Source organism: Vicugna pacos, chromosome 27 (genome assembly GCF_048564905.1).
Source record: "Vicugna pacos chromosome 27, VicPac4, whole genome shotgun sequence".
NCBI classification, from domain to species: Eukaryota; Metazoa; Chordata; class Mammalia; order Artiodactyla; family Camelidae; genus Vicugna; species Vicugna pacos.
Window position 1 is genome coordinate 25,062,254 of NC_133013.1, and position 27,376 is coordinate 25,089,629.

Genomic DNA, 27,376 nt, shown 5'->3' on the forward strand with positions numbered 1-27,376 from the left:
AGCACAGCTAGAGAAATGATAGCATTGTCTGCTTTGATTTTGTGAAGTAGTTTACAACAAAACACAGCATTTGCCATGGTGGAAGAAAGCTTTTTAAAACTCATATTACTCTCAAAAGATATTTGGAGCCCCCTGTTACAAATATCCAGGTCTGTGTCATGGGGTATGTCAGTGCATCTGACTTAAGACTTAAGTTGAGGACTTAAGATGACTTGTAACCTAATTGCTTGCGACAGTTATTTGTGGTATCATGTATAGATTTCGTGGGATTCTGATTTAATAGTGTGTTTTCATAGCTCCCCAGGTGATTGTAATGAGCAGCCAGAGTTGCGATTACTGGTGTAAACAGTATTGTGTGAGTCTGACTTCCTCTTTAGAGTCAACTTGATTAGCAGACTGCTTTCATCACAGTACCTGGCAAATGTCAGATTGCTCACTGGCAGGAACCAGCCTGGACTGATCTGGTGTGACTTACCTGTCTTGCTTCTCTGGGTTTTTGCAGAAGGGTAAATGATTTAGCATCTCCGTGATTGGTGCCTCCTGATTTCTCTCTGATCTACTGTGCCTGTGTAATCTGTCCTGCAAAACAGTTAAAGCGTCCCTGGCTCTGACTTGCACTATGTGTGAGGGCTGCCTGGGCACTTGGTGCTTTTGAGGCAAATGTAGAAGTCCAGATCACAACAAATGGCAAGGAAAAGATGGGGGAAAGGGGGCTGAATAAATTAATTTTTTAAAGAATGGTGGTATTTGTTGTTGTTGTTCTTGAAGTGCTTATTTCTTAGAGATACATACTGAAGTGTGTATAGATGAAATGTCTGGAATTTGCTTTAAAATTCAGTGGTGGGGGAAATGGGTATAGATGAAACAAATTTACATTGAGACTGGGTGAGTACATGGGATTCATTAGACTATTCTTTATACTTTTGTATATGTTTGAAAGCTAACAAAAATTAAAAGTAAATATGGTATCTAGCACAAAAAGTGCAATGCTGTTTCGTCCTTTGCTTTGAAAGTATATATTCCATATAGTGTCTACTGACTGATAGTTACAAAAAGTATATGGGAACCTGGAGAAGGGATTTTGATAAACCACTTGGTTTGGTGAGTGAAGGTCTATAATCCCTACAATGCTAAATATATACTTTTGAAGTTGAAACTCCAGATTGCTCATCTAGCCCAGCTATCTTTACTTTTTCTATGCTGTTGAACATTTTTAGGTTTTTTGGATTTAAAATGCTCGATATTATAAATGGAGGAAGGAAAACAATCAGGTCAGAGGGCAAAAGTATCTTATTTAAAAAGATCATTATTCAAAATTACCAGAGTTGAGAACAATGTTGACAAAGATTCTTGCTGTAAACATCTGTTAGGAGAGGCAACAAAAGCTTGGGTGACTCTGGTGTGGTCATGGTCAGAGAATCAAGCATGTGAGAAGGTAAATGTCTTATTTACTCCAGGGTCTCATTTTCAAAATGTTTATTATGGAAAAATTTAAACATATGTTTAATTAAAGAGAATAGTAAAATGACTCCTCATGCACCCATCATCCAGCTCCAGCAGTTCTCAGATTCTAGCCGGTGTACTTGTTTCATGTGTACTCTCCCCACCCCCCCCCCAGATTATTTGGAGACAAATCCCAGGTATTACATTACTTCATCTATATAAGTATTTTACTAAGTTTCCTTTTAAAATGACACCTTTTTTTCAGACATAATCGTTATCACATCTAAAAAACTAACATTGACTATTCAATATCATCAAATAACAGTTCAAATTTCCCCAATCTTTTAAAAGTAGTCCAGGATCTCTTGATTCCCCACTGAACTATTTTTCTCTCGGTTGTCTCCATAAGGTCCGAAAGGCTTTGCGGAGTGCAGAGGCCTATGAAAACTTCCTGCGCTGTCTTGTTATCTTTAACCAGGAGGTGATCTCTCGGGCTGAGCTTGTGCAGTTAGTCTCTCCTTTCCTGGGGTAAGTGGAGTCAGGGGCTTAACCCTAATGCATGATACAGAGGTGAAATAAAAGTTTGTGGGAGTATATGATAGGCAAAGTGAATTTGATCGTGGCAAGTCAGTTGACGCATAAAATGTCCATGTCAGAGGAGTCCTCTGGGAAGTCTTGTTCAACTCTATTAGAGATGAAAAAATAGGCAGAGAGAGCACTGGCCAGAACTAGTGATCTCCTGGTCTCCTGACCACTGTTGGATGTTTCTAGAGACCAGTCTCTTCTAGGGTTCTAGAATCTTGACTTTGACAACCTAAGAATTATCTGAACTTGAAGCAATGTTCTTGATTAGAAGAGTGGCTGGTTACTGCCTAGTTTCAGTGCAATTCTTCTGTCACCACCTTAACTGACTTTAGAGCACTCTACAAGAAAAGAAGCCATATATTCAAAGTAGAGCTTCTTAGGCAGGAAATCATAATTGTCATTGGAGTTTGTCTAATGTTAGCAGAGTTCTGACCCAGCACCAAATAGAGGTAGTCATATCTCAGAATAACTGCATCGGGCTTCTAATTGCTCACCAGCTTTTGGTTTGATTCTTCAGGAAATTCCCTGAATTGTTTAATTGGTTTAAAAACTTTCTGGGCTATAAGGAGTCTGTTCATCTGGAAACCTTTCCAAAGGAACGAGCCACAGAAGGCATTGCCATGGAGATAGATTACGCCTCCTGTAAACGGTTGGGCTCCAGCTATCGAGCCCTACCAAAGAGTTACCAGCAGCCCAAGTGTACAGGACGGACTCCTCTCTGTAAAGAGGTAAGGCCTTCCTGGGAAAGGATCAGCCCTGAACCCTCAGCCTCCTCCAGAAGGGGGTGGTACCCAGGGATCGAGAATTTCTATGTATGAGGAAATCAGAGCCCTTTTCTGTCTGTTACCAAAAGAAAATATTTTTACACCTATATTGAGGAACTTTTTCTTAATATTTTTTGTAAACTTTCTAAAGGTCATGTTAACTGATTCTTCCCTCCTCTAAAGTTTTGTCTTACAATTGAAAACACTTAATCACCAGAAAACTTTGTTACACTTTTGTTTCAATATCTCTTTTTTTACCAAAAGGTTTTAAATGATACCTGGGTTTCGTTCCCTTCTTGGTCTGAGGACTCTACCTTTGTTAGTTCCAAGAAAACTCAATATGAGGAACACATCTATCGTTGTGAGGATGAACGCTTTGAGGTACAAGCTCCTTTATCATTTGAAGTTTGGGGAGACGGGAGATGCAGAATGGGAAGTTACCTTAAATACCTGTCTGGGAGGGTTGGCTTTTAAGACTAAAGAGCCCAAGACTCACATTCTTCTGTGGTAAGTGCTTATTGTATTTACCATGTTTTATGACTTTGTCAAATATATTAGTAATATTTTTATGATAAATATGACTTATCTAGGCCACTGTAACCCTTTTAACTGAAATTATCCATTGATGGCTGAATAATAATCCTTCAAATTTTTAATATTTTAAAGGTTATTGTGTTTTACATGGCATATAAAATCAGTATCTTAAGGCCTATTGGGCTTTCTTACAGATGTTTTAAATCATTTATCTTAAAGTGTGTATTCTTAGCAGGTGTCTGGACGTGGTTAGTAAACCAGCTCTCCTGTGAGAACTGGAATTCTCTCCTATTTCTGATATTGATTTGGCTCCTTTTGAGAGAAGGTTGAATTAGGGACTTTATTGTAAAGTAGTTGGGAAGGGAAGAGCTGGAGTGAAGAAATGAGCTGGTGGAGAACCCCTGTACCTGGAGTGGGAGTACTGAAAATAGACTCAGAACTCCCAGTGTCTTTAAATGTCTAGTTCACTGGTACCAACAAAAAGGGAATATTAAATGTGTCTAAAGAAATAAAATTACGTGCATCCTGCTTGATGTATTTATTACATAAAACTGACTGGCCCTACTCTTTCATATGGATGGGGAGATATCTTGCTCCTTTTTAAATTCATACAGACTTAGCTCTCTGCCACTTATCCCCTTCCAGCTTGTCTCAGCTGTTTCTGGCATGTTTTGAATGAAGAGCCACATGTTGCTTGGCCACTGGCAGGTGGTTGGCCATCTCTGCCCCAGTGTTAATGAGGAGCTTCAACCATTTGCAGAAAACTCAATCATGACTGATGTTAACTTCTGTGGAAAGTTTTATCAAGCTAAAGAAGGCATTTCTTTTTTACCTGTGTTTTGTAAGGTTAGATGATGAGTTAGAAAGCAGAGACTGGCATCTGTTTTTGGCAGGATATTCCTATTCTCGACTGGCATGCCTGCAAATGAGAAGCACCAGCCTCATTTCTTATTTGCAATTACAGGAGTGAAGATGAGAAGTGTGTGTGTTGCACACTTAGGATTGGGTGGGATGGACTAGTTTGAAGGAGCTTTCCTTTATACATTGGATAGATTAATATTCCTGCAATACAGACAGCCCCCAAGTCTCAGTGGCTTGAAAAACAGAGTCACTTCTTGATCATACTGCATGTGCACTGATGTTTAGCAGGAAATTCTGCTCATCAGGATTACTTGGGGACCCAGGCTGACAGAATGCCACCTTCTTAAACATTGCCAGTGATTAGAGGGAAAAAGAGCTCAGAGGGATCTTATACCTTTAAATGCTCTAGCCTAGAAGTAATAAACAGAACTTCAGCCCACCTGTTCACAGCTCATTTGCCAGAACTCATTACATGACCCTGTCTAATCACAAGGGAGCCAGGAAATTCAGCCCATCATTTGTCCATAACTGCGGGAAAGGGGGATTAGAATACTTGATACAGTGACTGCCGTAGTCCTGAAGCTAGAGAATGTGGGAAACACTTCCTCAGACATTTGGACACAGACCCTTGAGACCGCTCATTTACTTCATTTTCTGTTTCTCATTTAGAGAATTTTGTGTTAAGCCTCAGAAAAAGAGTTAACTCAAAGATTGCTAGTCATATCCTTAACCAGGTCAGGCTAGGCCCTTGTCAGAAATAAAGTGCCTGGAGTTTAGTAAAAATTTGAATGGTTACCCACAGATACAGCACTGAAGCCCTTAAGGAATGATAGTCACTGCTTTTATTACTACTAGATGGGGAACAAGACCATTAAATATATAAACATTTCAAGTTAACCCTGAAAAACCTTACTCATGAGTCTGATTTATCATCTTAAATGGTCTTTTTGGGATTTCATTGTTTTGGTGGTTATCATTTGTAACAAATCTTAGCCATTCACAGAAGTTCAGGAAAAAGTGTCTAACGTTGTGTCCTGTTAGGTCCCTCTGGTATGGGGGTCAGTAGCCCTGTGTAAAGCACACTGGCCATGTAGAAGTATTAACTATCACTTAGCCGTCTTTTACTTGATGTTTGTTGTTGGCCTGGCATTGTGCTAAATCCTTTTTGTGGACTGGATTGTTAAATCCAGAAAACCACCTTTTGAGAGTAGGTGGTGGTATTCCTATTTTACTGATACGGAACAGAGTTTTATATGGCTGTAGTATGGCGGAGCCAGGATTCGAATTCAGGGAGTTTGACTTCCACCTTATACTCCTGAATGCTTTTCTATTCTGGTTTGGGTCCTGGGCACACTTTGTCTTTTTTGTTAGCTTGATGTAGTTTTAGAGACCAATCTGGCAACGATCCGGGTTCTGGAAGCAATACAGAAGAAGCTTTCCCGCTTGTCTGCTGAAGAACAAGCCAAATTTCGCTTGGACAACACCCTCGGGGGCACATCAGAAGTCATCCATCGAAAAGCACTCCAGAGGATATATGCTGATAAAGCAGCTGACATAATTGATGGTCTGAGGAAGAACCCCTCCATTGCCGTCCCAATTGTCCTTAAGAGGTACCTGAGTGAATTTGTCCTTCGTACTTGACAGATTCAGTGTCCCATTAGATAAGATTCTCCTTGTCGACTGGGTAATCCCATGAGACTTCCATTTCCCCCCCAACCCTGGTTGCTGAAAATCAGGTAGAGCACAGGACAGTAAAGCTTCCTGATGGGGTTCTGTGTAACCGGGAATAGACAAGACCTTTAAAGTCCACAGCAGAATGCTCTGTGTGTTTGAGGGGATAGTTTAAAATAGAGAAAAGAACAAAGAAGAAAACAGCCAGCCACGTTCCTGCCACTCACTACTAACTAACATCTTTGTTTTTTAATAAGTAAAAAGATTACTCTTTGTCTTTATAAAATTAATATATGTTATTTTAAAAGACTTTGCTTGCCATTTTTACTAAGAATGTTTTATTTCTTTCTCCTAACAAACCTTCAGCCTGAAGTGTAGAGGGGCTGTTGTACCCCACTAAGGCCAGGCGTCCAGGAGGAGGCCAGGGCTGAGCCCCAGGCACTCAGGCTGAGTCCATGGCTCTCTGGACTACGCTGTGAACCCCAGCTAAGTGCTGGGGCCTCCCTCTGTATCTGGTGGGAGGGGTTCTCATCTGCTGCACAATCACAAATGCCCAGATTTGATTGTTCTGCCCTGGTCTTCCCCTCAAGTGCTAGCACAAGCTAGTCCTCTCCTTGCCAGTAGCATTTAACTGTTGACCTTCAGACGGAGGCTCTTCTGGATATTCTTCAGTTCTAGTGCTGGTTTTGACTTTCCTCTCCTCTCCTTTTCTGGAGTATTGGGATCAGTTGTTCTCAGAACTTCTGAACCGTGTCCAGGGGAACAGTGTTGTGCAAGTTCTCTGCTCGTGGACTTATGTGTTTACATTAGCATAGTAAGCGTTCTCAGAAGTTCTGTAGCAAAGAAGTTTATTTCACTTTGTTTTATTTAGCTGGCCATGGAAACAAATCCCTTTTTCTAGGGTATTCTGTGGAATGCTGTTTGAGAATAACTATTCTCAGCAAGATTTCTGGCTTTGGGACAAATTACTTCCCTAAAATAAGTCCTGAATGAATAATTTTCTCATATAACAGAGTTCAAGAATGGTTTGAATAAAATTATCCCAGAGTTGCCAACAGTTTTGACAAATCTGCTGTATCTTTTGACCTTTGAAATAAAGTGAATCCTGCCATGTTTCTCACTTCTAAACCCGAACGAGAGCAGTGCCCTATTTCACTGATAGGAAGCAGAGTCCTATATGGCAGAGCCAGGACTCCAGTCCAGGATTCCAGTGTGACTGCCTAGCTTAAAATTCCCACATCTGGATTCCCTTGTCTTACTGTTTCCACCCCTCACCCACCAGGTTGAAGATGAAAGAAGAAGAATGGCGAGAAGCTCAGAGAGGCTTTAACAAGGTGTGGAGAGAGCAAAATGAGAAATACTACTTGAAATCTCTGGACCACCAAGGCATCAACTTTAAACAAAATGACACCAAGGTCCTGAGGTCTAAGAGTTTACTCAACGAGATTGAGAGCATCTATGATGAGGTAAGCTGGAGGTTTCTGCGTCTGTGAGAAGTGTCCGGTCTGTGTGTGCAGAGCTTTGACTCCTGCAAATTACCTGTGTTACAGGAAAGTAAGACCCTCAAGACTTGCTGGTTCTTGCTTCACAGCTGTCAGAGGCTTCTATTCCTGATTCTACCTTTTTGAATCTAAGCCTCACTAAGCTGTTTTACTGGTTTCCCCGTCTGTCATCCTGATTTCAGTTCACACCCACTGCCTCCCTCTCTTACTTCTCTCCCCATCTATTTCCCTCAAATGGTATCTTATATTTCTTAACTTATGTTCTTCTTTGTGTAGCCCGTCTCAACTTCCCACAGCTTAAAATACTTATTATTGATCCCCCAACTCTTTCTAACCCTTGTGTATTCACCATCCTTACCACGATTGTATGTAGTGCTGGGAGCTAGTATACAGAGATGTATAAGAAGCTAATCCTGCTTTCTTTGAGCTCACAGTCTTAGGGGATGGATAGAAACAAATACAGTGTGATTGAGAATTCTAGAAATGATGTGCTCTTGAAATTTAAAATACTGTTTATTATGAAAATGTTGAACATACACTAAATGGGAGAGGCTGGTAAAGTGAGCTCCTACATAAACTTAAATAATCATCCCTCGTTTGCCAGTTCTGTTACATCTGTCACCTTCCTGACTCCCACCCCAGAAGTATTTTAAAGTAAATCCTAGACCTCATATCGTATCCTTCATAAATACTAATCCAAAATTATAAAAGATGGTTCCAATTCTGTCCCATTGTCCCTTGTAATTCTTCATTGTCTAGAAGGTACCAATATTTTGGTACAAAACCACATCTCGCACATTACCTTGTTGTTTCTGTAAGTTTGGGATTGGAAAATAATGGCCACTATGGTTAATAAAGGATGTACAGCTAATGTAGTCTCGTAGGTCTGTTTGTAGTTTCTGTAGATATGTCACATAATATTTTGTCTCCCTCTCTCCCGTTAGAGGCAGGAGCAGGCTACGGAAGAAAATGCTGGTGTACCTGTTGGCCCACACCTCTCACTTGCCTATGAAGACAAACAGATTCTGGAAGATGCTGCTGCTCTGATTATCCACCATGTGAAGAGGCAGACAGGCATTCAGAAGGAGGACAAATATAAAATCAAGCAAATCATGCATCATTTCATTCCAGATCTGCTCTTTGCTCAGAGAGGCGATCTCTCGGATGTGGAGGAAGAAGAAGAAGAAGAGATGGATGTAGACGAAGCCACAGGGGCGGCTAAGAAGCACAATGGCGTCGGGGGTAGTCCCCCTAAGTCCAAGCTACTGTTCAGCAACACAGCAGCTCAGAAGTTAAGAGGCATGGATGAAGTATACAACCTCTTCTATGTTAATAATAACTGGTATATCTTTATGCGACTGCACCAGATTCTCTGCTTGAGGCTGTTGCGGATTTGTTCCCAAGCTGAACGGCAAATTGAAGAAGAAAACCGAGAGAGAGAGTGGGAACGGGAAGTGCTTGGCATAAAGCGAGACAAGAGTGACAGCCCTGCCATCCAGCTGCGTCTCAAAGAGCCGAGTGAGTTTAGACTGTTGGTTTACAGAAGATACGAGGGGTTGGGGACCTCAAGGCCTAATTAGACTTGGGATTGCTTTCTTTTATACATAGAGCACAGGCAGGCCTTAGAGCTTATTAACTGGGTTCAGATCTTAGCACTGCAGTTTACTGATTGTGTGGCCTCACTTACACTCTCTGAACCTGTTTACTTGTAAAATGGAGGTGCTACTTGTTGCCTTGTGGAGTTGTTGGGAGAATTGGAAAAAGCATGCGAAATCCCCTGTGGTTGCTTGGATCATAGACACTTAGTAGCTGGTACTGTGGACACCAAGGAAGAGGGTTTCAGTTACCATCAGTTTCCCAAACGGCAGGTCTCTGGGTTATTGCAAAGTGTTTTAAAGGACAGAGTGACTAAAGCATCCCAGTTGGTTCCACTCCACGGTAGAATGTAAGTTCATAGTTGTTAATGCTTGAGACAGATGTGAATAAGGAGAGGGGGATTCAAGAGATGGTTTGAGACAGCAGAATGGACCGAACAGAAGTGAAGATAGAAAACGCAGGGAAAGGAAGATGAATGAGGGTTAAGGAAGTCACCAAGCGCTCTAGGTAATTTTGTGCCACTTACTTCTGGATGACTCTTGAGGTCATAAGTTGTTAGGTACTTGAGCTGTGAGCCAGAAGCCTTTCTTGTGAAGCCTTTCTTCTGTGCTCTTTAGGAAGTAGCCAATCTTTGGAGTAAATTAGCTTTTTTTTTTTTTTTTTTAACTGTTACTGATGGAAGAAGCCCATGTGTAACCCTGGCCTTCTGTCTGTTGAAGAGCTAATGAACCTGGGAATTAATTCTGAAAGCCTTTATCTGATTAATCCTGGCTTCAGAGGGACAACTTTTAGACCTCAGTGTGGTGATTCCATCTGCTTGGGTAGAAATAAGACAGAAATGACCTAATCCTGGCTTGATCACTGGCTTAACCTGCTTTGAGGCTTACAGAGTTTGTCCTTGAGTGGTGATGCCGAGCCCCACACCCATCATGACTTGTGTGCACAGGTCTGTGGTTTGCACTCACAGCTTTGTTCTGCCGTGACAGCGTTTTCCGTAGCAGTAGCACAGCCCGTGCCTAGGCTGTGGGTCTGAACGAGGTGATGTTCTGTAATGAGACTCTAGCCAGTTGCTTCTTTGAAACAGTTATTGTCCTGTTTTGCCTGTCTTTAATGAGTTCATCACACTTCAGATATATGAAACGGACTACTAGCTTTTGCTCTTAGCCCTTTTCCCCCTGTACAGACTTTACAAACAGGTAACTAAATGTCGAAGACAGTTCTTTTTGTAAGTTCTGTTCTCATTTTAGTGAACTTTTTCATTAAGGTGCAGCACATATACAGAAAAGTGTACAAATCCAAATTGTATAGCTTCGCTGAATTTTTACAAAGCAAACACACCTGTGTAACCAGCACCCGCATCGATAAACAGAACATAACCAGGCTCCCAGTAGCCCCCTCCTGCTGCTGTCTTGATTGCCAGCACTGGAGATCGGATTTGCCTGTTTTTGAGCTTTATGTAAATAGGTCTTATTTTAGTAAGCTAAAGGCGGAGTCCTTTCACCTTCCCTTGTGCACTCTGTTAGTTGCCAAATGTTTCTGTAACAACTGATAAGATTCCAGCCGGTGGTTGAAGTGATTCATGCACAGCAGTACAGATCATTTAATGTAGTTGGTGAAGCACAATGTTGGGAATCCATTTTTAAACAAAAGGACTTTGACAAATGCAGATCACTTCATTATTCATAGAGGATTTAATTTGCTCTCCTGTCTTCCTGCTCCCGAGGGTGCTGTTCTAGGGCTCTGTTTGCCTTCTCTCTTCAGCACTTTATGCTTCGTTGAAATAGCTGTACGAGCACCCACGTGAGGGGTGCTCCACGGGCTGCGAGAGAAGGGTCTTCTCTCAGCAGGGAGCCAGCAACTTTTTGAAGAAACTTCTTCCTTGGGATAGTTCGCTCTCTTGTCACACAGAGCCTGGCCGTACTGTAGATGAGTGTCTTTCCGGCGTGGTCAAGCAGCAGTAGAAGCCGCTGTTAAAGTTGCCGAGTCACTCTCCTTTGACAGATGGTGCTGGTGGTTGTAGCCACCTGTTGGGTTTCATCTCTGTAGCAGACCGAGTGGGTAGGTTTTGAATACCTAGGGTTGGTTCTTTCAAGTGCTCTTTGGGCCGGCTGTGGGATTTGCCCTGCCCTCTCTCCTGATCTTTTCTTAGCAGGGTAAGGCCTCACCTGTCCCATCTCTCCCACAGTGGACGTTGATGTAGAAGATTATTACCCGGCTTTCCTGGACATGGTGCGGAGCTTGCTGGATGGCAACATAGACTCGTCACAGTACGAAGATTCGCTGAGAGAGATGTTCACCATTCATGCCTACATTGCCTTCACCATGGACAAGCTCATCCAGAGCATCGTCAGACAGGTGAGAGCGCGGCGGAGGCGAGGGCTGCTGAGGGAGGAAGTCCGCCTGAGAGGGGACCAGGCCAGAGGAAAGGCAGTTTTCTCTTGTAATGATGTTTTTGAACGCATGGTTCTGAGGAGGGGAAGGAGAGGTTAGTGTCATGTTCTGTCTCTCCTGTTGGCAGAGCAGCAGTGCTCCAGCCCTGTGGCGGGCTCCTGTGCTTTGCTCAGTGTCAGCCTGCCTCAGACCTGATGTTCTGACCCGAGCGTTCGTCCTGACCCCCGCTCCCTGCCCTGCCCTCCCAGCTCTTACCTCCGCCAGGCATGAGCTCACTTTCCTCTTCTGTAGGTGTTGGTAATTCTGTGGACTTTCCTCATTTAACATGTGAAGTTCTTTTTACAGGAAGGGTTTCATATAACACCTTTAATAATACTCTATCCACCTAGCTATCTGAGGTTCCCTGAGTTAGATCTGTGGTTGGTTTTGTGGTTTGTTCCTGTGGCACCCTGACAGTTTGTCAGTATGTTGCTCTTTACAACAATGATAATTTTATAGCAAATAGCATGTAATAGTCACTTCCACTTCTGAACACTCGAAGGGATCAGCCTGTTGCTAGTGGACTACTTTCTTTCAAGTGAAAACTTGTAAAAAGAACATTCTAGAGTCTACTATGAAAGAAGTTTGTTGCTCAGTGCTTTCTTGGGGTGAAACATGGACCCCTTTGCAAATACTCATGCTTTTGCCTTGAATTTAGAAGAATGCTTGCCTCTGCACCCCTCTCATAGGCCTCCTCAAAGTCGAGGAATAATGCTTCACTCAACTAAATCTTGGCATCTTCACAAAAATTGTCAGGCAGACAGTGTTTTTCTGTGGAAGTTGAAGTTTTTAGGCCTTCCCTTAACTGGCAGAAATCATTACATGGATACAGTCAGCTGTGGTCATAACTTGAGAGACTAATGCCTGTTAATTTCCCCCAGATTTATATGAAATAGACGCCAGTTACCGTGTGCTTATGTTCCTGCTGACGAGAGCTTGCTCCTGGTACAGTTGGAAGTGAAGTCTTATGAAAGACTGCTAGCACAGGTGTAAAAGTCCAGTATGGCCAGCTTTTTTGTAAGGTTGATCTTTTTAAACAATAGGTATAATCAGTCCATTTCCTAGAAGCTCCTGGTTATTGATTTTGAGTTAATAATACGTAATGTCCAGTCTTTTCTACGGAGACAGGTTTCATCCAGAAATCCAAATCCAGTGTTTTTAAAACAAACGTTAACGCTTCTCGTCTTAAGTCCTCAGCTGGAGTCATGAAGTCTCTTATTCTCTTTATCTCTTTGGTGTTCTCCCAGAGTTCATTGCTGACTGCAAGTGGAACATGCATACATGTTGTGTCATTTCAAATTAGCAGGAGAGAGAATCTGACCAGCCTGGTGTGGGGTTGGGAGTTGCCTAGCTGTTCCTGGATTTATAATGCTGCCCTTTCCAAAGACTGGGTCAGGGTGGGCAGAGATGGGGAAGATACCCAAGAGGAGAGTGTGGTGGGGGGTCAGCGATATGGTCTACTTTAACAAGAAGGTATAAAGAAGAGGTATCTATTGGTAGAGACCTTGCTTTGGATACTTTTTTTTTTTTAACACTAAAACACTGTATCTTAAGCTTTCCTCTTATATTATCAAGTTATCAGAAGCATTATTATAATGGTCACATTAAAATCCATAGTCTCGACTAACTGTAATTTAACAGTCTCCAGTTGCTAGCCTTCCTTTCGTCATCAAATCACTCACCCTTCTGACCTTGTGCTTTGTCCATTTATCTACACATACGCATACTTGTCGTTTAAGACTTTTTTAAATGTTAAAAATAAGTAGTTGTCATAGTTACTAGCACTTCAAAAAGAGTGTATCTCCCTAAAAATAGAATGGCTTAGTGGTTATGAGAATTTTAAAGTAAAATGGACACATTGATATTGCAGTTAACATTTTGCTTTCTTCTTGTATCTGTTTTTCATGTTCTCTGGCATTTTAGTGGGTAATATTTCACATGAGGGAATTTTTATTTCACAATAGATACATCATCATGACCTGTGAGAGTCGGGTCTCTGAGAGGTTCGCCTTTGTACTGTCAGATAATTTAATAAGGTAGTTGCCAGAGTTACCAATAGTCAGTCATGATTGATTGGCCTGTGATGAAAATAAGTTAATTAATGGGTATATAATTTAAATACTATACTTTTATTATCAGATGTTGAAAAATAGGAGGTGTGTTAGAAAGTTAGGGGTCCAGTAGTTTCAAGTTCTAACTCAGCTCTTGCAGCTAAGTGCCCCTGACCAATGAATTCAGCAACAACGTCTTCAGTGCCTAATTGGTTTCAGGCTTGGTACTAAGGCTGTGAATATAGACATGGATCTTGCTTTCATGGTTCCCTAAGGTCTCTCCCCTCACCTTGGCCACACACTGAGTTTTCTTATCTAACATGTGAGTTTGTCTCATAACAGGACACCGCTCTCCAGCCTGCTTCCTGGGGTAGTTGTGTGGATCAAATGAGAAAATGTGTGAAAACAAATTGTAAATGGTAAAGAAGCACATAAAACTAGAAAGCCATGGAAATTTCTTTCATGTAAAAAAAAATTGTTTTAAAGTTCCTTAGAACTTTAAATAAGCAGCATATTAACCTGAGTTGCCTATGGTTTTGTTTTTAAATAGTTTTACTCATGAACCAGTGATATGGTTGAAGATTTTGGCTTGGTTATTCTCTAAGAAAATAAGATAGTGGTTTTGTATGATTAATTTTCTGAAATTACCAACCAAAACTGTCTTTTTGAGCTGAGTGATTGGAACCACCAAAGGAGGTTTCCGTGTATGTCAGGGAGAACTGTTTTCTGGGTTCCCTGATGACTTGCCTTTGCTTGATTCCAGCTGCAGCACATCGTGAGTGATGAGATCTGTGTACAAGTGACTGACCTTTATCTGGCAGAAAACAATAATGGGGCCACTGGAGGCCAGCTGAACACACAGACTTCGAGGAGTCTCCTGGAGTCCACATATCAGAGGAAGGCTGAGCAGCTCATGTCAGATGAGAATTGCTTTAAGGTGAGAGTGACTGATGCAGTCAGGGACCATACTGATGACAGTGTAAGTTGTCGAGACTCTCTCCACCAAAAGTCAGTGATTCCACTCCTGGAACCCCTTGGAGTACCTATGAACTCACTGGAGGAAATACAAAAACATGGGAAAGTGGAAGTAAAGTCTCTCATGGGCCATCTGTTACTTTCTTGCCTTTTTAAAAAAATTAGTTCTTATATATGGTTTTTACAATTTTGTATTCTGCTTTTTTCCTCCGGGCATTTTTTTCACATTATAATACTTTGTAAGTATTACTGTTTAAACATGTAATCCGTGATTATTGTAGGAAAGATGGGAAATGTAGAGAAAAGAAAAACTAGGCACCTACAGTTCTTCCCAGAAATAATCACTCATTGCATTTTTTAACTTTTCTATGCTTATGTATATTTTGAAAGAGATTATACTGGGCAAAATGGTTTGTAACTTATTTTGCTCAATTAGCAACACTGCAGGTCTTCAGCATCTCTTACTGTGACTATTCGGTATTTCATTTTATAGAAAAGTACACCTGTCTGGTTGGACATTTAGGTTGTTTCCAGTTTTCCATCATTATAATAGCTCATTAGAAAAGCAAATAGCTGGAAACAACCTAGGTGTCCAACCGTATGGGAATGGTTAAGGCAGCCTATTGTGTGAATGCTGGGTGGCATATTTTGCAGCTCTTAAATGTTAATGATAAGTTATAAAAATACTGAAACAAATAAAAGGACACAAAACCATGTGTATGATGGTTTCAGCTATGAAATAAATATGTATAGTTGAACAAAGCCTGTGTGTGTTAACGGAAGAGGGGCAGGGTTAGGTGGCCCAGAATGAGGTTCAGAGTTGGCCAAGCTAAGAGAGCTAAGCTGCATCAGAGTTTGACCTTAGTGGGCATGTTCCATAAACTTTTATGATCTGACCCTCAAATTGTTCATGTAGTTGTCTGCTTCTACTTCAGCTGTCTTTAGTTTCTAACCTATCACCTGTACTGTTGCTTAATTTAGAATCTTAGAAGACCTGGAAATGAGTTTTCTAGTTCAGTCTCAGATCTAATGTTCTACTACCTGAGGGCTTTCCCACTGCAGAAGAGATTCCCTAAACTTTTCAAGGTTTTAAGTGAGTGTTTACTCTCATGGCGAACAGAATTACCAGCCCCACCCACAGTGAGTTAACAGTATTCAGTTGTGTGGTGGGGACCTATCGGGAAAGGGTAGACTCGAGACTCACCCTGTAGATAAGAATGGCTGTCAGAGTGGCAGAAGGAGCAGCAGGAACAGAAGGCTTGGTAACCAGGAAAACTGTGTCGCCACAGTGATCTTTTTCTTTAGAATGTTTAGAGAATAAAGTGCAATAGTATTAGCATTAAGCTAAGCTTAAGCAGCCCTCCAGATCCCCTGCCCCCCTGCCACCTCCAGCCTCCTCCCTTCAGTTTTCCTGTGCATATTCTGCAGTGCTTTTTAAAAGTCGGACATGTTTAGTTCTGTGTATATTCATTCAGACCCTTTTCTGTGTGTTTACATATACATATGTATGTAGAAATATATTACTAAATTTAGACTAGACTGCATGTTTTACATTCTGCTTTTTTTTAAATCTTAATATGTCTTAAAATTGATTGTATTTTGGTTTATATAGATCCAGCTCGTTTTTTCAACTACTGTGTCATACTTAACAGTATGAAGGTACCATAGTTTTCAATAAACCATTCCTTTATGGTGAACTTTTAAACTATTTCCATTTTTCACAATCTCAAATAGTGCTGCATTGAACAGCATTTGTTGTACTCACATCCTTGTGTGCGCGTGGTAGTGTTTGCTTAGGGTAGGGACACAAGTGGAATTCCTGGGTCGAAGGGTATGAATATTTTAAAATTTAAATTTTAGTGGATATTGTCATACTACACTGCAAAGTGAGGCTGTGCCAGTGTGCACTTTGATAAGAGCATTTGTTTCCCTATTCTTAGTCAACACTTAGTATTATCAGACTTCTTTATTTTTGAATTAGATGATTAGAAAAATGTATTACTTTAGTTCACATTTCCCTGTTTCCTGCGTAACCCATTTCTTTTTCCTCTTCTGTGTATTGCTTATTCATATCCTTCACCTTTTGAAGGAAAGGAGAGGGGCTGTTGTTCTTTTTAAAGTTACTTTTAAAGATAAGATTTTCCTTGTCATGAGTTCTCTGAAATCGATTGGTCTTCCGCTTGTCCTTCAGTGCCCAGCTGAGTGTCACTTCAGTGAAGTGACACCTTTCTCAGCTCACTGACGGGATTACTTACTCCCACAGAATATTGCCGTGTCTCTAGGCTGGTACCTTTGTTGTTATTTTCCTGCAACATAATTGTTTATCTTCCTGATTCCTTTGCTGAATTGAGCTCCTCCAAGCAAGAAACCAGGTTCTCTCCTGAGTGTGCCCCTGGCTGGCAAGTAGAGGACACTCAGTGACTCTGTGTTCATTAAATGAAGCATAGGATATTGGCGAAGGAGGTGTCTAGAGAGAGGGATCCAAATGGGAGAGAATCTTCATAGCCACGTTTACAACTGGAGGCAGTTACCATATTTGGATAATGGATGTGGGCAGTCTAATAATAAAGCTAGGCAAGACTTGGATAGTGGGTGCAGAGGTCAGAGAGTTGGGGTGAACATATGATAAAGGACCTAATAAGACAGGTGAGGAACTTGCTGGGGTGAAATTGAGTTTAGTTTTAAGCATGTAGAGTGGAGACTGTCTTCTCAATATTACTTTGAGAGGTAGTTTCCTTATAATAGTAGGACAGACCTGACACGCAGGGTCATCCTAGATCCAGGGAGTTAGCAAGTTCCTGGGGGTAGTTTTTTTTGTATCTGTTTGGGAAGTAACTATGTTTGCATTTGTATGTGTGTGTTATGTTCTTACGACATTTATATTTTTTTTTTTATTGAAATACAGCCAGTTTACAATGTTGTGTCAGGTTCTGCTGTACAGCATAATGCTTCATTATGCTTCACTCATACATGAAAAAACTTATTTTTTTGTTTTTGGGGGGAGATAATTAGATTTATTTATTTGAATTATTTTTTAATGGAAGTACTGGGAATTGAACCCAGGACCTCATGCATGCTAATTAAGCACACACTCTACCCCTGAGCACACCTTCCCCCCACATTTTAAGTTTTACTAGCAAATAGGAATTTTTAAATTCTTCTCCAGAAGAACTGTGAGCCAGAACTAGCTTCTGGTCCATTTTGCTTACTGACTAGCTGTGTGGCCTTGAGAAGTCATAACTCTCTGGGTTTTAGGTTTTTCTTTATGTAAAATGAAGAAGGTTGAAATAAGCAATTCTAAAGCTTTCTTCTAATCTCTGATCTTCATGTGATTCCAATAGTGATCTTAAGGCATTGAGAATCCTAGGATTCTGAAAGGGGAGATCCATGTGCCCTCACTGTTTAATACTTTTGTACAAACCATGACTTGGTTTTGCCTCTATCAGTGTATTGCTTTTAAATATGAATTTTTTAAAAAATCATAATGATATTAGCACAACTCAGAATTTCAGGAACTTCAAATATGATAGTACCATTGCAACAAATGACTCCTTAATATGTTGACGTTTTGAGTTCCGTACCTCCTGGTGTGTGTGACCTCTGTTGCAGTGGAAGTCTGACTGCTGCTCTCTGCTGTGTGATGTTTTCCACTTCACTGCAGTATGAGAGGTTTCCCTTCTTTCTTCTTTTAAAAACACTGTATACCTGTATGCATTTTCATATTAGGTCCCATAAATGGGTTATCAAGGGACATAGCATTGACATTTTATGGTTCTGGCTTTTAACCACTCTTTCTGACATTATTATTTTAGCTAATTCAAGAAGTATGAAATGTGAAATGATGCTTCTTGCTCTAATATTTCACTTTGCTGCTAGCAAGATTGGGCCTTTGCCTTTTTTACCACCTCCTAAGTTTTTGAATAGCTTTCTCATGTCTTCAGTTGGAGCAGAGTTGTACAACTTTATTGCTTCCCCAATGCTCAACCCTTAAGAAGCTAATTACAGCTTTGGAGATGGTCTTTTGTTCACACTCAGGTTTCTTATTTGCAGCTTATGTTCATTCAGAGCCAAGGCCAAGTTCAGCTGACCATTGAGCTTCTGGACACGGAAGAGGAGAACTCGGATGACCCTGTAGAAGCAGAGGTATGGATGAGTTACTGTAGAAACTGCGTGCTGAGCATGCGTCATGTTCTGAGAGTCTGCCCAGGGACTGTCTTCTAGAAGGCCCAGACAGCCTCAGCCTGTTTAAGGGTCAGGACCTGATGTTTAAAGGACAGGTCCTTCCAGCCATGTCCTCGGCTGAAGAAAAGGACTGCCTGGTGGCAGGTATTTAGGATTGGTGGCAGTCTCATTTAGCTCTCAGTTAAGCTCTCTCATTGTTGGCAGCTTTCTCGTTTTTCTCCTAAAGCATAAGAAACAACAAATGAGGTGCCATCTGCCCAGGATCATCTTGACTCGTTGGGTGATGTTTACTTTTCATTGGGTTCAATGGAGCCAGGAGTTCTCAACCCCACTGAGTAGACAGGAAGTGAGCTGGTTGTCACAGCTGGGTCTAGCAGGTGATATTAGTGAGAGAGCAGGCCACGCATCTGATGTTGGGGGCATATGGACGAGGGGGGAGGCTTGTTTTATGGGAATGCCAAATCTTTACATTTTTTAAAGAGATACCAGAAACTCAGATTTTAATGTGAAAGATACTGATTTTCAAACATTTGCCACAACACATCTTGTTCGTTAACGAAACCCTCTGTGGGGAAATAAAACTTGTCAGTGAGCATTTATGACTTCTGGTAACTTCTAAGTATCTCAGAGAAACTTTAAGTTTTATGTTCTCACAGAATTTTAAAGCTGTGTTTCTAGAAAGAGGCTTTTTTTGCTCTTGAAATTTAAGTAGTTCAGACATAGAATCATAGAATTTACTAGAATACGTGATGAGGTTGGAGTTCAGTTTTTGTGCTCTCTCCCCACCTCCGCTTTTGTGTTCACAATCCCAGCGCTGGTCAGACTACGTGGAGCGATATGTGAATTCTGATACTACCTCTCCTGAGCTTCGTGAGCATCTGGCTCGGAAACCAGTGTTTCTCCCGAGGTGAGTGAACCAAGTCACGTATCCACAATGTCACACTTGTGCGTGGTTGAGGAATGGGGAGTTAAATGATTTTCAGATTCTTGGTTTTCACTTACTCTATTTATTGCTCTGCTGAGGATACTAATTCAAGATTTGTTTGGTTGTTCCACTATGAGCTTACCTGGAGCATGTGCCAAAAGCATCAGGGAGATGAGAGTTTTAGGAATCAGCAGTGACTGCCTGGTGTCAGATAGGAATGTGTGTTGGAGTCTCCCAGGTTTGATGATTCACTAGGAGGACTCGTAGGACTCAGCATAGTCATATTCACAGTGACGGTTTATTGTAGCAAAAGGATACAAAGCTAAATCAGCAAAGGGGAAAAGGTGCTCGTGACAGGATCAGAGGAAGCCAGGCGCAAGCTTCTAAGAGTCTGTGACTTCCAGTGGAGTCACGAGGACAGTCTTAATTCTCCCAGCAACAAATTATGACAATATGTTTGGAATGCTGTCTACCAGGGAGTCTTGTTGGAGACTTGGTGCTGGGAGTTTTTATTGGATGTTCATCCTGTAGGCACTCTCTGCCTTGTTTGTACGAAAATTCCAGACTCCCAGAAAGAAAGCAGGTTTTCATCATAAACCACTTATTTTGTACAAACTGTTTAGGTACAGTGAGCCATTCTTATCATTCAGAGAATGGTGGAAACCCCAAATCCAAAAGCCCAGAACCAGCCAAGGGACAACCTTGTAAGCAGGGTTTTCAAAGGATAGCAGTCTTAGGCCTGCTCTCTTCACAGAATTTTAAATATTTCCTCCTCCCTGTATATGGGCGAATTGTAATGCTGGTTAAGGAAGAAAATTTCAGAAGTAGAAAATAGGTTTTGCTGTGATAGAGTGGCTTTCTTCCTTCCCTCAAGTTCAGGAGTTGAAATCTCGTATTACATTTCCAGAAAGGTATTATCCTAGCATTATTAGACTTGATCCTAGTCGGAACCCGGAAAGGGGTGTGAACGCAAGGGCCCTGCCAGGTTTTTGCATTCATTGACTCACTTAGCAGACTTCAGTCAGCTGCTCTGTGCCAGGCCCCTGTCTCAGTAAAGCAGACTTAGCCTCTATGCTTATGAAACAGTGCAGATAAACATAACATCGTGTATTACTCACCAAGTTGCAAAGTTTTTTAAAAGATTTGCAATCTGTGTTATAGAAGATGTGGGGAAGGGGGAAGGTACTTTCCTATACCTTGGGGGGAAATATTGATACAATCATTCTAGAGGCAGGGTGGTTAAAATGTATGGGGCTTTTACTCTGAAACTTTGGTTTTTTAATAATTTGCCTTCTACCTGTTAAAACTGAGGTTTTTCTCAGTCTTTTTGGCCTTGAGACCCTCTACACCCTTAAAGATTGAGCACCCCCCAAAATTTTTGTTTATGTGGATTATATCTAGTAATATTTTCCACATTAGAAATTAAACTGAGAAATGTTTAATGTTTATGAATTCATTTAAAAATAACTGCTAATGTATTATGTTATCATAAATAATATTTTAATGAAAAGCTGCTTCAAAACAAGAAATTAGTGAAAAGAGTGGCATTGCTTTACACTTTTGTAAATCTGTGTCATGTCTGGCTTAATAGAAGAACAGCTGGATTCCCATATCTGCTTGTACATTCAGTCTGTTGCACTATGTTGTTCGGTTGAAATATGTGAAGAAAATCTGGCCTTACTGAAAAATGTAGCTAGAAAAAAAAATATTTTCACATCCTTTCAGATAATTGTGGATATTCTTTGATATGACAACAAAACTCTCCACGTGGTGTTTCTTAAAGGTTAGTTGCAGTATCATTGAAAATGTCAATGGCTTTTCATGCAGTTATGTCAGAATGCATTGGTTTATCTTGTACTTTGAATTTTTTCATGCATGATTTTATAACTTCATGCAGTTGGTTATTCAGCAATATTGATTCACTAAATTATGCAGACCTACCAAATGTTGACACATTTTCATTTTACAATATCCCCCCATCACACTTATTAATATTGCCATTGACCTCATCAGACACATCTTTAAGTACAGGTGAAAATGGTGCTCCGTTTGTATCTCCACAGTGCTCAAGTGCTCAAGGACTCTTCTTCATGAGTCCCATTGTGCTTGGCACACAACCGTGCTTTGTTTGTAGTTCCCGTTTCAGCACACAGTATATTAAAAAGATGTGAACTAAGGGGCTGGGATTTAATAAATGTTACTGCTTCATCAAGGACATTCTTAAGTCAAACCAGCTTTCCTTTTTTAATGGCCAGTACATGGCTAGAGAAGGGCAGATTGGTGTCACCACCTCAAATATAAATATAAATATATCACCATTCTTGCACTGCCAATTCAAATGTTAACACAGTTTAAAAGAAAAAGACAGACAAATACTATTTTAGTATTATTATGAAGATAGTTTCGATCTTACAGATCTCCTGAAAAGGGCCTTGGAGGCCCTCAAGAGTCCTTGGCCCAAAGAACTGCTGTCCTACCGAAATGTGTGCATACCAGGCTATTCACTGCAGCAGGTGTTTTTAATAGCAAAGTGTAGGAAACAACATAATTGTCTAGCTGACAACCTTTCTCTGCTTGTTGTGGGAGGGAATTAAGTTCTAAATACCCTCCAAGGCATCCTTTGATGTGAATTATCTTCTTTTCTTACGTATGTGGAATAGCACTAGTTATGTACCATCTTTGGGAGAATTGAAAAAATAGACATTTAAATAATTTTCTGTGCTCTGTGGTTCAGGTGAAGAACCCTGATTGATTCCTATTAAGGAATGGTTAAATTAAGGTACATTCCTCTATAGCAGTTAAAGAAAATGACACAGATCTATGTGTAGTGAAGTGAAAAAATCTTCATGACATTAAGTGAAAAATTGAGAGAGACCTAGAAAATTTTAAATCATAACTGCTAACAGTGGCTACCTGTGCCAAGGCAAGTGAGATTCTGAGAACTGGGGTAGGGGGTAGTTGACAATTCCTGCTTTTCATTCTGTGTATCTCTGCAGTTGGATTTTTTTTTTTTAAACAATGAAACCAGTGAACATTTTTTAAATGTATGTAATAAAACTGTGATACGTGCGGTGAAAGCATGCAACAAAGAACGCTCCTTCGGGGCAGTCGTGGGAACGTGTCTGGACGAGCTCTCATCCCACAGGGCTTTTTCTCCTTTGTAGGAATCTGCGGCGGATCCGGAAGTGTCAGCGTGGGCGGGAGCAGCAGGAAAAGGAAGGGAAAGAAGGAAACAGCAAGAAGGCCATGGAGAATGCAGACAGCCTGGATAAGCTGGAGTGTAGATTCAAACTGAATTCCTATAAGATGGTTTATGTAATCAAGTCCGAGGACTACATGTATCGGAGGACCGCCTTGCTCCGGGCTCATCAGGTGAGAACCAGTAACTGGAATTTCCCCACACTCCTCCCTCCTCAGCCAGGGGAGGCTTGCCCCGGAGGCTTCTGGTTGTTTCTCTTGGGTTTGAGAATTGTTGAGTAAGGATGCTGTAACAAAGTATTACAGACTGGGCAACTTAAACTACAGAAATTTATTGTCTCAGAGTTCTGGAGGCTAGAAGTCCAAAGTTGAAGTTTTGGCAGAGTTGCTTTGAACTTTCTGAGGGCTGTGAGGGAAAAGCTATTCCATGCCTCTTGGAGCCTCTGCTGGTTTGCTAGCGATCTTTGGCATTCCTTAGCTTGCAGATTTCTGCCTTCATTTTTACATGGCGTTCTCCCTACGTGTGTGCCTGTGTCCAAATTTCCCTTTTTAAAAGATGCCATTAATATTGGACTAGGGGGTCCCCCCTACTACAGTATGAACTTGTCTTAACTAATTACTTCTGCTACAACCTTGTTTCCAAATAGGGTCACATTCTGAGGGTGAAGACTAGGATTTCAACATAACGAATTTGTGGGGACGTAATTCAATCTATAACAGCTGGTGGCACCTTCCAGTGAAGCTGCTCCCAGCATTTACATTTCAGGTGGTAGTGTTTGTATGAACCCTATTTTCACAAGCTGCCTCAGTTGTGAAAATCCTGGTACAGTTGTGTGCCAGGCTCTGGGACTACAACCATGAGGTAGGGCATGTAATGTAGTGTGAACACACGCACCACCAAGGAAGGAAACCTGGTGAAGTGATCAAAGGTGACTGCTTTTGTTGGAGAAGACCTCTCCAAGGAGGTGATGCTTGAGGCCTGAACACTGACCAGGATCCAGCCTGGTGAAGAGTTGGGAGGTTGGCACTTTTTAGGCCAAGGAAACAAGTACCAGGCTGAGAGGGGGAAAGGACTTGGCATATTCAAGAAACTGAAAACATCAGTGTGGCTCGAGCCATGGGAAAGTGGCATCTGTGAAGCTGGACGGCTGGGCAGAGGCCACATTACTTAGTCTCGTAGGGCGTGGCTTGGACTTTGAGGTACATTGAAAGTTTGAAAGGACTACAAAACATTCAAGTGGGAGCCAAGGGTAGGTGGCTAATGTACTTCTCTCATGGTGCTGTGTGTTGTATGTCTGCATGTCTCTGATTTAAATGATTTGGGGAACTGGGTAACACCTGATTTGTATTTGTGTCCCCCTACTCCACCTTGCACCAGTAAGTATGTACCAGATGCGTAGGTAGGAACAGAAACCTCCACTGAAGACCTGCTGCGCTCAGCACTCTGCTGAGCAGGGGAGGTAAGAGCAGGAAGGGAGAGTGGGTTCTCAGCTTTGCCTTGCGCTGTCCTACTTAGACGGGGATGCCATGCTGACAGAAATGACCGACAGTCTCAACTCATGTCTCACTCGGGGTACATTAGAATCAGCTGGGTTGCTAGTTTAAAAATGCAGATTGTTGGAAACAAGGAACTCTGTGGTTTTTATCAAGGGTTGTGTGTCTCCCCCGACGCCCTCCCTGTGATACTGGTGCATGCCACAGTTGGGCAGCACTGAGCTGGTTCTGCCCACACCCCGTGTTGGCATTGCTTTGGAGGCTTTACGGGTTCTAACTCCTTGCATGCTCTAGGTTCTTAAGTCTTTCAATTTTCGTTTTTAAGCAGAGACTCTTACTGCCTTTTTTTTTTTTTTTAACTTCCAGTGGTATCAGCGACTCGAGCCCACTTCTTACCTCTGCTGCTTTAGAAGGAAATTAGGCTTTGTATTTGAAGGGTTTTTGGTCCTAGTTCATGGGTTTTTTTTCCCTTGTTCTATTTTGCAGTCCCATGAGCGTGTAAGCAAGCGGCTACATCAGAGGTTCCAGGCCTGGGTAGATAAATGGACCAAGGAGCATGTGCCCCGTGAAATGGCAGCGGAGACCAGCAAGTGGCTCATGGGTGAGGGGCTGGAGGGCCTGGTGCCCTGCACCACCACCTGTGACACAGAGACTCTGCACTTTGTGAGCATTAATAAGTACCGTGTCAAATACGGCGCAGTGTTCAAAGCCCCATAACTGCAAAACCAGAGCAGGTAACTTGAGGGGGTGTGTGTAAGGAGGCACGTGCACTCACACACACTGAAGAAACAAGGAAGATGCCTTTCAAGCCTCACTGGGCCTCTCTGGGACACGGTCACCTGATCTGTGTGTGGCTGGTGCAACCTGGCACCAAGTGGGCTACATATAAGGAACGTGGATACCTTATAAAGCTGGAGCTGGAACTTTTCCCAGGGGGGTTTGGGTAGTAGCCTGCCCTGGAGAGGAAGGAAATCCATGCAAGCACAGAGACATGCAGCTTGCTTGCACACACCAGCAGAGCTGAGACTGGAGTCTCCTGGGGCCTGACCTTCAGTGAGGGCACCAGATGCTGTTCACACGTTGACTGGATGGGCAAGCACTGACAGACAGGCTGGCGAAGGACTCCACGCTCAAATGGATTGTAACTCTGATGGTCACTGCTCCTTTCCTCTCCCCCAAAAGGAAAAAAAAACTGGATTGGATTTTTTTTTTCCTGGTCACTTGAGCACATCTAGATCACCCATTAGATTCTCTCTGGGACCTGCAGTTTGGCTTTGGGATTGATCATCTTGTGGATTTGATTCCTGATGAGCCCCTTGCTGCCTACCTTTTCCTCTCTCCTCTGGTTCTCAACCTCAGCAAGTTCAAATCAGTCGTCCTTTTTAGCTCCCGTGGAACTGTTTTGTACCTGCTTCTTTACTAGTCTACCCTAGTGCCATCCACCAGCTTTACTCTCACACACACACACACACACACACAATTTTAACCTGGATTTTTTTTTTGTAAATAATGTACATACTGTCAATTTTTTTATTAAAAGAAATATGCTTTGATGTGCTAGCTTAACTGCTCTAGCTTCTTGTGTACCATAGTTCTATGTGGCTTCAGATTTAGTATCTATGAACAGATGTACAAGACATTTATTACACTTTTTACCAAAGGGAGTTACCATTGTAGTACTTTTGTGTAAAACTTGTCTTCCCCCTTTCCCCAACTTTTTTTTTTTTTTTTTTTGTAAATAAATAAAGCTTGATTCTTACTTAAGGAATAAACTCTCAACCCAAGTCCCTTGTCCTCACCAGAGAACTATTGTGAAGCAGGGATTTGGGCTTCAGTTCCTTATCTATGGTACAAAACAGGACTTTGCTTTCAATAGTTGGCCCCTTAGTTGTACTTGTCCCAAATCAAAATATCTCAAATTTTAAAAATAGAATTATTCATTCTTTTAGTACGTATTTCCCTCACCTTATTTCAACTGTTTGGAAATATTTTATATTTGGGTAAGTTGTCCAGCTATGTGGTTTGTACTTCTATTTTTTCTTATCCTTACTGGAAATGAGGGTGAACAACTTGAATACCAAACCAGTATTTGAAAGAAGTGTGTATAAAGTGTGTGATATAAATGGGATTGGGAGGGAGAAGATTTGATACACTTCATTAGCAACTGCAAATGGAATATATATTTTTTTTAATTACATAAATTTAAACTGGCAGACATTTAAACATCTGTGATTAGAATTTTTATATGTGGTCAGCATGGACTTACTGAACAAAGACCAGCAGAGCCATCTCAGTACCCTGGTGGATTTTTCTCCAGCAACCATTACCCTGGTCATAGCTGTAAAGTAACCCAACAGTGTTTTATGTGGTTTTGTTTGCTTTTTAATTAAAAATCCCCAATATCACCACCACAAAACCACAATTTTTTGCTTCTGGAGTTTCAAAACACATGGTAGACTTTTCTAATTTTAGATGTTTTGTTGTTGCGGGGGTGGGGGTGGGCAGTGGAAGGACAGGATAACCACAGGAGACTCTGAGCCCCAAAGTGTTGGGTGGCAAGCCTTGTGGGAGGGGATTCTCTGGTCTGACTTGGGAGGTGGAGTGATACTGATTGGGGGAAAGAGCTTCAAGTTTTCCCAGCAATAACTCACCTGTCCCCTCCTCTGCTTGCTCAAGAAAGAGCATGTTGACTTGTAATTATGGGGGCAATTGATGGGATCTGACCAGCGGGCAGCTCCCGTTGTTGCTGTCTCTGCATAGGGTTACATTCAGAGCACCTACTTGCAGGTCAGGATAGGGTTGGAGCTGGTTGAGAAAACCCCAACCTACCAGTGCAACCAGAAGAAAAGGGAGCTTCACCTACAGCCAGGGTTTCACAAGCAGCATTTTTATCCCTCCTGCCTTCGGACATCTGAGCTCCAAGCTCAACTCAGCCTGTCTTATAGCAGCAAGTTATCTATGTTTTAAATCATATATTTAAAACATACATTGGTATTATGTACTTTCCTAACAATTTGCATTTGAAATGTATTAAATGACTTAGCCAGTATTTCCATTAAAATATCAGGGCTCATGTTGTGTATATACTTTTTTCCTAATAATTTTATAGATAAGGACTCAGCAGTCCTAGGAGGCAGAAAAGGCTGCCAATAGGTTACTAAGAGT

The 27,376-nt window shown here is 41.5% G+C and overlaps 1 protein-coding gene across 5 annotated transcripts in view; it reads left to right on the plus strand.

Moving 5' to 3' along the window:
• SIN3A (SIN3 transcription regulator family member A) overlaps nucleotides 1-25,979 on the plus strand; it is a 57,906-nt gene extending 31,927 nt beyond the window's left edge. For all 5 annotated transcript variants that reach the window (XM_015243138.3, XM_072950973.1, XM_072950974.1 and 2 more), the window contains exons 10-21: nucleotides 1,853-1,971; nucleotides 2,546-2,756; nucleotides 3,057-3,173; nucleotides 5,559-5,797; nucleotides 7,141-7,324; nucleotides 8,305-8,878; nucleotides 11,142-11,311; nucleotides 14,201-14,374; nucleotides 18,463-18,555; nucleotides 19,407-19,501; nucleotides 22,684-22,891; nucleotides 24,698-25,979. In XM_015243138.3, the coding sequence (XP_015098624.1) occupies nucleotides 1,853-1,971; nucleotides 2,546-2,756; nucleotides 3,057-3,173; nucleotides 5,559-5,797; nucleotides 7,141-7,324; nucleotides 8,305-8,878; nucleotides 11,142-11,311; nucleotides 14,201-14,374; nucleotides 18,463-18,555; nucleotides 19,407-19,501; nucleotides 22,684-22,891; nucleotides 24,698-24,928 (2,415 nt within the window). In that variant the 3' untranslated portion in view covers nucleotides 24,929-25,979. The remainder of the gene's footprint in view (nucleotides 1-1,852; nucleotides 1,972-2,545; nucleotides 2,757-3,056; nucleotides 3,174-5,558; nucleotides 5,798-7,140; nucleotides 7,325-8,304; nucleotides 8,879-11,141; nucleotides 11,312-14,200; nucleotides 14,375-18,462; nucleotides 18,556-19,406; nucleotides 19,502-22,683; nucleotides 22,892-24,697) is intronic.
• Nucleotides 25,980-27,376: the final 1,397 nt, after the last annotated feature.